Genomic DNA, 12,500 nt, shown 5'->3' with positions numbered 1-12,500 from the left:
AGTAACCTAAGTGATTGTTGGTGAAGGGGCTGAGAGCAATAATAATAATAATAATAATAATAATAATAATAATAATTAATAATTTCTTGGTAATGGAAACAAAGGTAATTGCTATTATTACTCAGCGTAAGTGTGTATTGTTATAGCTTTCAAATATCGTTGCTCTTATTGCAACTCACATTCAGTGTGGACATGTTTTTATTCAAATCATTATTTTTTTTATTAGGACTCAGACTTTCAGTAACTTGGTAATTTCGAAGATAGCTCCGATATTGACAACACTCTGGGAACATGTCGGGGAAGTAAAGTTCCAAGCACCACCTCGTTATTACAACACCCCCCTCCTTTTCCCCCATCCCTTTTCCCGACACGACAAAGTAAAGATTAAAACTAAAAAAAAAAAATTAAAGTACGGCAAACCCCCCCACCCAAAAAAAAAAACTCGCAAAGGATTGAATTCAAGTAATTTTGCCTGTATATCTGTTGCACTTAGGGCATAAGATATCCAACTTTCCAATACTGTAATTATTATTACATATTAGAAATTCCAAAGAGTTAAGGAAAGTATTTTGTTGAAAGTCTTGAGATGATTTTCCCTTAGAATAACTTTCATAAAAATTAGTAGGACCTGTCATGCTCATGAATCAACCATAAATGGCTGGCAGTAAGATAGTGGCTGATAGTGTTTGTGTTAGAGAAAGCCCCAAGAATAATAAGTAGTGATTTTAATTCAGTTAATTTTCCCCATGGTGGGACGAGGAGCATAAATAATGCTTTCTGACCGTCTGGTTTTCAAAGCCTGCTGAGGGGCACGTAGAAAGAAAGGTGTCATCGGCTGTGACCTGGTTGAGAATTTTGGAACAGTAACGTCAGGTCTGTGTACGTGGATTTCTGGTTAACCAGTTTTCCCCCTTTGCTTATGCTCTTGCCGTCTGTTTTGTTGTTGTTGTTGGTCTTTAATCATTTTAATTAATTGCCTGAAATGTTTTTTACTTTGTTTTTAAGGTTGTGTATTTTTATATATTGTTGGCTTATTCTTCATTTTGGAAAATATCGAGTCCCTATATAATATCGCTTCAGAGGTTCTTGGGACAGTTTTTTGAGTGAATTACTTATCATGCAATCGCGAAGTCAGGGATGAAGGCGTTGATTAAGAAAATGTCCCATCTGCCTTTAAATTTCTGTTTGAATAACGCTTTCCTAAACCTGTCGTATGTACACAAAAAATATTATGTGTGCAGCTTAAGGATACCCTTCTGATATTTGAGAATGTCAACTCGGCGGTCGACTTAAACATTTATTAGCAATTGTACTGATGTGTGCAGTTCAGTTCAAGCTTCAGTATGTTGTCACGCTTCTTTGTCATAAAAGAGCCACAATCCCTACAATGCTTTGTTCACTGTGTCAGCCAGTCAGTGTTCCAGTATGTAGGCTAATAGCTGACACACACACTTGCATTTAAGAACATTTATGAAGGTAATATCAGTTTATACGTAATCAACGCTTAGCAGCTTAGCTTGTACATTTGTTTTCTCCCTTTCATTAGTAAGATATGATGCATCAAGACCCTACCCACTCATCATGTTTGGCATACCAACCTATTCTATCTTTGCCTCCAGCCCTCCTCTCTCTCTCTCTCTCTCTCTCTCTCTCTCTCTCTCTCTCTCTCTCTCTCTCTCTCTCTCTCTCAGTTAAGTAGGAGTGCCCTTCCCTCCTACTTAGGATCTATCCTCACTCCCCACCTCAGAAGCATAGCTCTGTATGGTCATTCAGCTGTCGTTGCGAATCGATTGTGTCGTAATGGCTGTAGTTCATGTTTTCTACTGAATTATTTACGCTACTGTATGAAATTCTGAATGGTTATTCCAGCAGTAACTGGATATCTGGAGTTTCAGCAAGTGAGTGCGCGCGCACGTTGTAGTACAGTCAGTCTTGCAGAAGACTGTCAGTGCGACTGTAAAAGGAAGCGGTATGATAATCACTTGCTTCCGCACAGAGGATTTTAGTAGTCGGGTCTCTCGCAGGCAAATACGTGTATGAAATAATTTCACAGGTATGCATATGCAAAATGGCCTTTCCTAATAAGTAGTGGCACCCTTCTGATCTTCTCACGATCTCCGAGATTTGTACTCCTAAAAAGAGAGGCCACGTTCCCTTCATTTTCACTTACGGCGTCAACTCCAAGTTTCGGTTATGAGAGCCTGCAGCTAAGCTCAAGGTGTCTGTTATGATAACTTTCGGTCTTCATTCCCGGTTTCTGTTATGAAACCTTGTAGCCTCAATAACAAGTCTCTATTACAAAAACTTGTCACCTCAACTGCGGGATTCTATATGAAACCTTTCAGCCTCGACTCCAGGTTTCTGTTTTGGAAACATGCCGCCTCAAATCCATGTGGGAAATAGATTTGGATTTCACCACAAAATCAGTTTGTTGTCATTGCTATTCATCTTACGTTACTCATTTGTATATACTCTCATAGGGGTCTCCAAAAGGATTTCTTCTTAAGTGGAGAACATTATAAACGACGTTAAAGAAGTTGGGTAGAGACCTAAAGCAATTGTTTAAAGCAGCAAGATATGCTGCTGAGGGTCTAGTGGACACTGCAAACAACCTTTAGTATCAAAAGGAACACTGTAAGCACTGCCATGTTACTTTGATAAGAGTTTTTTTTGTTTTTTTTTTGTTCGTTTGGTTTTTTGTCACGGTCTGCTCTCAGTGCAAGAGCCCGTGCTGGCATAAGGTCATATTTAGTCTGATGTTTCTATAGTTACAGGAAACTTGAAATCCATATTTAAAAAATGGAATTGAAGGTTAGAGGAGAAACGTTTAGGAGGAAAGATTTAAAGTAGAAATGCGACTCGGAAGTTTTTGTCAGGAATTTTTTGACGACTAAGGCACTTGAGATAAATTGGTATGACAAACACTTTTCAGCAGAAGATGAATGGAAAATTATATTGAAATTATGACCTCTAAAACTGGAATAATCACAAAATTTAAAGAGAAAATATAACAGGAAAAAGGACATGAAAATCATACTGAAGATAGGAATATGAAACATTTCACACAGTCGTGTGGTCGGAAAATTATATTGGAAGTATAGTTTATGAAAGGTCGTTCAGAATGTAAATATAATATGGTACTAAAAGAATAGAATGAATACGAAAATGTTACTCGCGATTCGAATTGAATCATGTAAATTTAACGTATGAAACTGAAATGAAAATATTAGGACTACGAATTGTAAAGCGTTACTCTAATTGCTAAACTAAATCGTTACGTGCATGCCTAGAAATTCTTACTGTAAGTATGAATAGAAAATATTGAAAGTATGAATGGAGAACTTTCACAGAAAATATGAATAAAGGAGTTGTATTTAGATATTTTACTCGTAAACAAAATGCATTCTAGTTAAAAGTAAAACTCGCAGACATTTTACTTTTGAATCAACCGACTCATGCTTTCAAGAAAGTTGTAAGTGAATTTTATTAGCGACGACTCACCGTGACCTTTAACTTGGACAGGACGTCCTTAGGATGTTTGTCGCTAAGATGACCAGAGTTGATTTGGAGCAGGTGGGCCTTTCGAAATAATAATAAGCCCTAGTCCACTTTTTTGTATTGTTATTTTCTAATCTTTTTTAAGCCTGCATTTTACGGTGTGAATCTTTTGTTGTTGAAATAATAATAATAATAATAATAATAATAATAATAATAATAATAATATTATTATTATTATTATTATTATTATTATTATTATTATTATTATTATTATTATTATTATTATTAACGAAAACATACCAGGCTTTAGACAACTTGCGATTCTGTTAATATCCTTAGAGAGCAAAATAACTGTGAATTTGACGCAAAAATTTGTTGCTCCAGTCGTTACGAGACGTCATAATGATCATAATTGCTTTCATAAGTGTCCTTATTTACAAGCCTCAATCGTCGCTTGTGGAGCCTAGCACCTCGCCCTGTGGGATGACGAGTTTTGCGGTGACTCAGCTTCTGTCTTTGTTATGCAAAGAGCACCACTCAAATTTCCCAAGACCTAATCTCGAAAATGACTGACCCAAGCAGTTGGCGATGTTCGAGGCGTCTTCCTGACCTGGCATTTAACATGTGTTTTCTCTCGAGCGTCTTTTCTTTTTTTCTTCTTTATGTGCGAATGTATGGGTTTGCATTGCATGTGCTTATTTCCTTGCAGTTTACATGTTGATATGCGCATGTAAGTGTGTATAATGTTCGTCATCCGTCTACAGCATAAACACGTGTTATGGGTATACAGTTGGTCTCTCTCTCTCTCTCTCTCTCTCTCTCTCTCTCTCTCTCTCTCTCTCTCTCTCTCTCTCTCTCTCTCCATCGTACACAGTTTCCTCTGACAGGTTTAGAGCTGGCTGCGACCACCATTGTTTTCAAACAAATGGACACCTGATTCGCTGCTGAGCTCGACAGAGACGCAGTGAATTTATATATATATATATATATATATATATATATATATATATATATATATATATATATATATATATATATATATATATATATATATATATATATATATATATATATATATATATATATATATATCTGTATGTATATATATATCATGCTCTTTATTCATGTCTTATATTGTTTTTAACGTTTGTTTCTCGGTTCCAAATAACATGATTTTGAATCTTGAATAACGAGTATTACCGCAATTGATTGATATACTGTAGATATCTGTAAATATATTAAAGAGAATTGTATATAATTTTGGTAGACAAGAAATTATTTCTTTAGTAACGACTATATATTAAAAATCATATTTTTCTCATTGTGTTTTTCGGTGAGTGTTTCAAATCTCAATTATGAAGTAAACATTTATTACCTTAGCAACTCTTTAGTTCCCACTGTGTTTTGCCCTTTGGGATTGCCATGGAGTCAGAAATAGCTTGAAGGTTTCCGGTTTAGCTTAGGTTGAGATTTTTCCTTCTGAAGAAAGATAAGTATTTTTCCTTCAGATGTCAAAGACGATATTTCGATAGCCTATCCGGGAAGCAAGGACTGACATCAGTAAAGCTTCCGATGAGTTGCATGTTTGAGTAATTTAATGATTCTTTAAGCTGAAATGTGAAGGAGACCGTGATCTGAGTGAAAGGTTATTATTGAAAATAAACCCAGCTAACTCGAAGAAAGCCATCTGGAAAGGTTCCGACCTTGAAAAGAGCAGACATTAGAGGGTCCAAAGTAAAACAAAGCTACCTTAAAGGTAGTGGCGTAACTAAGGCGGGGGGAGGGGGCTTCGCTCCGGGCGGCACTGTCCAGGGGGGCGGCACTCTGGTCTGGCATAATTCCAGGTTTTCTAGGATATTTCGTCTGATGGGAACACTGAACAGCGATTTATCGACTCTGCTTGAGCTGCTAAGTAACCAGTTGGTTCTTAGCCACGTAAAATAAGTCTAATCCTTCGGGCCAGCCCTAGGAGAGCTGTTAATCAGCTCAGTGGTCTGGTAAAACTAAGGTATACTTAACTCTGCAGTTTATTCAACAGTTCAACCTTTATATCGGTGTTCCAAATATATTGTTATAATGTTGAGATTGTTCTTAACCGTCGGAATAAGTGTTGCCAGTTGTGAGAGAAGCGTCTCCAGTTTAAAACTGTGAGTCAGCTCAGATTGTCAAACCTCGCGATATTGTCAACAGAGCATGAAATTACTAACCAGTTGGACTTTGATGCTATTATTAGCGAATTCGCTTCTAAAAAAAGCTCGTAGGGTTCCGTTGTAAATCTGCTGCGTTGTTTTTGTTTTAGCTTTATGAAATAAAATAAATGATTGAGATGTGAAGGCTTAAAATGTGCGTTAAATTTTCACCACTTAAGTACTTTTTAGCACGGGAAGGGGGCGGCACTTTCAGAGTCCTCCCCGGGCGCCACTAACACTAGTTACGTCACTGCTCAAAAGTCCTTGCATCTAAAAGTGGCTTGACTCGAAGAAGGCCGATATGAAGAGTCCAGACTATAAAGACGTCTATCTTAAAGAGGAGCGACCCTATTAGACCTGACCTTAATTATATTTGGGCATCTGCGCACTTACGCCATAACGTATGATACGGCACCGGAAATGGGGACATTTAAGAGTCTAGATTTTGCGTTGTTTAGCTGGCCTTCTGCTGTTCTGAATGTTTTGTTTCAGAATGTTTAGTTTTTTATGCTGTTTCATAATATTTATTTGTCCGTGTTTTTTTTTTTATTGAAGACATTTTATCCCAGCTACAATTCTCGGGGAGGATTATAATGTAGAGCAGTTATGTATCTTCGTTAGTCAGGTGGGCAATTTTAAGTCATACACATGCAATATGTGTCTATATGGAATACAGATTATGATTATATATATATATATATATATATATATATATATATAAAATGTATAAATATTTAGTTATTTCTTATATGAAACTCCTTTTTGAATTTATTTATTTGTCTTTTAAGTGTCCCATTTAATTTTATTATGGCGTCAGTAACCTAGGTGTTGTGACGCCAGTTTTAGTAGTTGTAAATCAGTCAGTCATTTTGTCCGTTTGTTCGTAAGCCTTTACTTATCTTGTTTGTCAAGATTTTCATTTATGTGTTGTGTCAGGAGAGTATTGTTAACATTATTTTCTTGGGCGACGTTTTTTAGTAATGCTTCATAACTTATAATCGTTGTTTTGCTTCAAAAAATAATTTTTTTGTAATGTTTCCGGTGTGAAAGACTGCTTTCATAATGCTCAGTGTAATCTTCATCCCGAGTCTAGAAGGGTTTTTGCGTTTAGTAAAAGAGATGTTTTGGTAGTGCTTTGTGAAAGATTAAATTATATAAAATTTTTAACAGCGGTGATGAGTGAAGGATTAGTGAAGTGTTATATCTTATACTCCATCCGATTTTAGAGAGCGAGAGTGTATTTTATATATATAAATATATGTATATATATATATATAAACATATATATATATATATATATATATATATATATATATATATATATGTATGTATACATATGTATGTATATAAATGTACTGTATATACATATATATATATATTATATATATATATAAATTATATATAATATATATACTTATATATATACAAATAAATATATATGTATATATAAATAAATATATATATATATATATATATATATATATATATATATATATAAATGTGTGTATGTGTTTGTGTGTGTATATACTGTATATATATATATGTATATAAATAAAGATAAAAATCCACGAAGGAAACGGAAACACTGGAGTGCTGCGAGGCCTTTCGACACTACGTCCTTTACTTAGCATATTTTCGTGATTCAGTTATACATATATGTATATATATATATATATATATATATATATATATATATATATATATATATATATATATATACTATACTATTATTTAAAATAAGTGATGATTCTATCAAATATTCAAGTAACTTATTCATAGTTAGTGTAGGTCGTAAATGATTTTAAACTAACTCTCTCTCTCTCTCTCTCTCTCTCTCTCTCTCTCTCTCTCTCTCTCTCTCTCTCTCTCTCTCTCTCTGTGGTTTTTGTACATATAACGCCTATTAGAGTTTCAGACACTTTTCGTACTGTGATCTTCACAAAACGAAATAAGCATATTTTCTATTATAGATATTTTTAAAACATATAATTATCTTTCGGGTAGTTTGAAGGTTGTGTCCTCGCTTTCATTTATGGCTGCTGGGTCCATTGAAGTTCCCAATTTACTGTCGTTACGTGACACTGGATGTGGACCATTTAACCACTGTTTTAGAACCTTTTCTGTGCAGTGGCAATTATAGGTTACCATAGCCCCTACCGTCTTTGTATGGAGTTGAGGTTCACAGTTATTTTATATATATCACTTGAATAATTATTTTTAGATGCTAATTGTTTATTCGCTTATTAATTTTATCATCTACATTCAACACTTCATCTGTTTTGAGTTCAGCTTCATACGTGTTTTATACGTGTATGCTCTTTTAGATGCTAATTGTATATTTGTTTGTTATATTGATTATCTGTATTCAACACTTCATCTGTCTTTAGTTGGGTTTCATACTTATACTTGTATGCTTATTTTTAGACGTTAATTGCTTATTCTTTAAATGAATTAATTATCTCGATTCAACACTTCATCTGTCTTTCGTCCTTCTTCTTGTTACATACAAGTGAACGTGCCTTCTATTTTGTGCAAGGCCGTAAGTCCAATAAATAACATTCAGGCTTTATTCCATGACAGTGCGTTCGCGTATTAGAAAAAAAAAAAAAAAAGACTGTGATAAACAGCAGAAGAAGCAAAAAAAAAAAAAAACGTAGAAATCAAGAGGACTGTTTTGTAATTCCATTTTGATTATCGCTATCAAAAGTGGATGTGTTTTTCCAAGTCAGTTTCATAAGAAGTTTTCTGTAAAAGTTTGTTAATCTGGCAGGAAAAAGAAATACGATAATCTTCGAGTCGTTTTGTCAGTTGTTCTCCGGAAATAATGTATCTTTCAGCCTTCGGGTAAACCACACATTAATGAATATAGATGATTATATACGCATTTATGTTTCCAAATTCCCTTGCATGAATACTTTGTATTCTTATGTCACACACCGATGCTTGGGTATAGCTTATTATACGTTATATTTCATCGTTTGAATGTCCCCTGATGGATTGGTTGTGCTACTGTTTGTTATAAATAATAATAATAATCAAAATAATAGAGTATTAGAGAAGTATTGTCTAAAAATAATAGTCGCCACATGGACATCGACATTAAATAAGAATATAAATATATATATATATATATATATATATATATATATATATATATATATATATATATATATATATTATATATATATATATATATATATATATATATATATATATATATATATACATATATATATATATATATATATGTATGTATATATATATATTCAAGTGAAAAATCGATGGCAGTGTGACGTGTATTTTTTAGACAATACTTATCTACGTCTCTTAATTTTATATAAATGTGCACACGTAAACATATGTACTTGTATATATATATATATATATATATATATATATATATATATATATATATATATATATATATTACTTATTTATTTATAATATATTTATATATATATATATATATATATATATATATATATATATATATATATATTTATTTATAAAATGAAAATAAAAATGTTCTCGCTTCAGTGAGTGGTTTTCCCTTCACTATTGGGCTTTAGAATTTACCCTCCTTCCGTTTTCCCTGAGTCATACATTCTCCCATCTTTTAAGGGGGGGGGGTTCTTTCCCTTTCACCGGGGCCTAAAGTTTGAAGAAGCAAGTCTGTCACTTCCTCGGGGGCGGGTCCCCCTTTGTATCTCTACCTGCGGGTCCCCACCTTTCAGGAAGCCGGCCTGTCACTTCCTATGGGTTCCCGTTTGTCAGGAATAGCGTCAGCGCTTCCCGTCTTTTGGGATTGTCGACAGCAGTTCCCGTCTGTCAGGAATGACGTCAGCGTTTCCCGTCTTTTAGGAATGATATCAGCGCTTCCCGTCTTTCAGGAGTGGCGTCCACGGTTCCCGTCTTTTAAGAATGACGTCAGCGGTTCCCGTCTGTCAGGAGTGACGTCCACGGTTCCCGTGTTTTAGGAAAGACGTCAGTGGTTCCCGTCTGTCAGGGTGACGCCCGCGATTCCCGTCTGTCAGAAATGACGTCAGCGGTTTCCGTCTGTCAGGAATGTCGTCGGCGGTTCCTGTCTGTTAGGAACGTCGTCAGCGGTTCCTGTCTGTCAGGAATGACGTCAGCGGTTCCCGTCTGTCAGGAATAACATCAGCGGTTCCTGTCTGTCAGGAATGACGTCAGCAGTTCCCGTCTGTCAGGAATGACGTCAACGGTTCCCGTCTGTCAGGAATGACGTCAGCGGTTCCCGTCTGTCAGGAATGTTATCAACGGTTTCCGTCTGTCAGCATTGACGTCAGCGGTTCCCGTCTGTCAGGAATGTTATCAACGGTTTCCGTCTGTTAGCAGTGACGTCAGCGGTTCCCGTCTTTCAGAGAGCGGGTCTGTCACGTCCTTCCGGGTTAACCTGACGGTGTTTTTTTGTTCTTGTTTTCTTCCTTGTTTCGATTGGACTTATGAGGGGTTAAAAAAACTAACTGAGTTCCCTACCAACGTCCTTCTCAGTAAGAGCAAAAGAAAAATACTTTTTTCTTATGGCTAATATTGTAGATATTTCCTCACTATCTTGAGGTCAAAATAATCGCTGTGACGAAGACAAAGTACGGTGAACTTTTCATGTAGACCTAATAAAGTTCGCTTTCGTGACGTGATGAACTCGAAAGCGTCATCGGAGACGGTACTTGGACTCAGAAATAACAGATGGGTGTGTTCCCACTTCCTTCCACTTCTACTGCAGGTAAATGTTTCCATTTCCATCTCATTTCTTTTCAAGCTGATCGTCTCAATTTCCTTCCTCCCTCTCAACTAATGTTTTCATCCCCCTCCACCCCACCCTACTTCCCTCGCCCTGTTTTAAACCAGCCTTTACTCTCCCCCTTTCAGACTTATTTTTCATATCCTCCATTACTTCCTCCACCCCCCATCCGTTTCATTGAGCACTTTTCTCCTGTAGCCAGTGACCATTAGAGGTGGACTAGATTTGTGATTAATCACGAATACGACAAGTTTTTTGTTTTTGTTTTGTTATAGCTTAGTTTATATGTTTTTACGTCTTTTTACCGTTTTATTATTATTATTATTATTATTATTATTATTATTATTATTATTATTATTATTATTATTACTTGTTCTATTAAATGGCGAACCAAAGTCGAATTTTACATGCAGAGTAAATTACTAACGATGAAGCGAATGCATGACAAAATCCGCATTTGTTTGCATCAAGTAAATCCAGACCATTTTTTAAACTGGACCATTTTTCATATTCTGACTTATATTAATTAACTTAGTGATGTACATTAATGTACGTAATTGGAGACCATTTAATATCTTTCCTTCCAAACAAAGAACAGGACGCTCAGTAAGCGCCCGGCCAGCTGTCTCGCTTACGAAAATATTGAGATGTTTTTATTGCTTTTGATTATTCGCGATCGTGCAACGCGTTTGATGATTTTTAACCGGATTACATGCTCCTTTGAGAGATGTAAAGGGAAAAAAATAAGTAAAAAAGGCGACAGTGATGTATAAAATCCGTCTGGCTAGATTTTTTTTTTCATCGACGCTAGACGGGATATTCTAATTCACCAAGCCGTATTTGCATAAGATTCTCGTGCGTGCATGTGTGCATACAACATATGTGCATACAACATATGTGCATATACTTCCGCTGTCACTGATGCTCTTGTTTTTCATTTATCTTTGTGTCTGTGAGATCAGGGCTTGATAGTGGTATCAGTCTTTGCATTAAAAATGTGATGCAATTAATTTTGTTTTTGCAAGTGTTGTTCCCATGGTGTTCCATGTTGCCTCTTTCCTATTTCCCATTTCCGTGTTATCAGCTGTTTCTTGTCATGTGAATTCACAGATTCCAGTTTTCGGAAAAGCTTTTAAAGGTTTTCTCATTAAAGCTTTTGAGTCCAGTTGCAACTGTTCTTGGCCTCTTAAATGACAAGTAGTATACCGCAGAATAAAAGTATGCAGCCATCTTTCTTGAGAGCAAACTGAAGAAATATAGCTCTCAAAAGCAGTGTATACTATTTGCCGACTGAGTTTGTCTCCTCCGTTTTCTTCCTTTTCTTCTGATTTTATAGGAAAATGGTGTACAGGATATTTCTTCAGTTTGTTCTCATGGATGATGATTGCCTGATTTTATTTTGCGGTTAGTAGTTCTAGGTAATTTGTCATCTATATTATGTACGCCAGATGTCCATCTTCTTTGTCATGCTACTGATGTTTTGTGTGTGTGTGTGTGTACACACACATATAACATATATATATACAAATATATATATATATACACAATACAATTATACATTATATATATATACACACACATATATATATATATATATATATATATATATATATATTATACATTTTATATATATATACATATATATATATATACATACGTACATACATATACACTCAAATTATATTCTGCAATAAATATGAAGTCGAGCGGGCACTTACTCCTCAAAATAAATGGAATTAAAAAATGACAAAAGTTCGAATACTTACACGCTGATTCTATCCTGTGCGCCTTCCGTGATGGGAGGTCCGTGTTGCTTTGGAGTGGGGGCCTTCTTCGTTGGCATTTGCGTACCCATGATGGTTGTTGGACGGTCGTTGTCGTATGAAGGCAGATGGATGAGATTCGAGTTGGGCACCACACCACTCTGCAGAGGAGACAAAAGAATGCCTTTGGTTAAACGCCGAATCATTTCTGCTCTTTGTGAGAGTTAGGGAAATGCTGCTAAAGTTAGGCTACGCTTGAAAATTATATTTCGTAGGTCATAATTGTGT

General features: G+C 35.3%; 2 protein-coding genes across 10 annotated transcripts in view; one reads left to right on the top strand and one right to left on the bottom strand.

Annotated features, from left to right (window-relative positions):
• LOC136826627 (uncharacterized) overlaps nt 1-12,500 on the top strand; it is a 225,553-nt gene that overhangs the window by 119,559 nt on the left and 93,494 nt on the right. The window lies entirely within an intron of this gene.
• Nucleotides 1-12,500, bottom strand: part of LOC136826625 (BTB/POZ domain-containing protein 6-like) — a 111,514-nt gene that overhangs the window by 21,780 nt on the left and 77,234 nt on the right. For all 9 annotated transcript variants that reach the window (XM_067083925.1, XM_067083924.1, XM_067083931.1 and 6 more), the window contains one exon: nt 12,216-12,373. In XM_067083925.1, coding sequence (XP_066940026.1) covers nt 12,216-12,373 — 158 coding nt within the window. The remainder of the gene's footprint in view (nt 1-12,215; nt 12,374-12,500) is intronic.

This window comes from Macrobrachium rosenbergii, chromosome 41, assembly GCF_040412425.1.
Source record: "Macrobrachium rosenbergii isolate ZJJX-2024 chromosome 41, ASM4041242v1, whole genome shotgun sequence".
Taxonomy (NCBI): domain Eukaryota; kingdom Metazoa; phylum Arthropoda; class Malacostraca; order Decapoda; family Palaemonidae; genus Macrobrachium; species Macrobrachium rosenbergii.
This window is presented reverse-complemented; position numbering and strand designations above follow the sequence as displayed.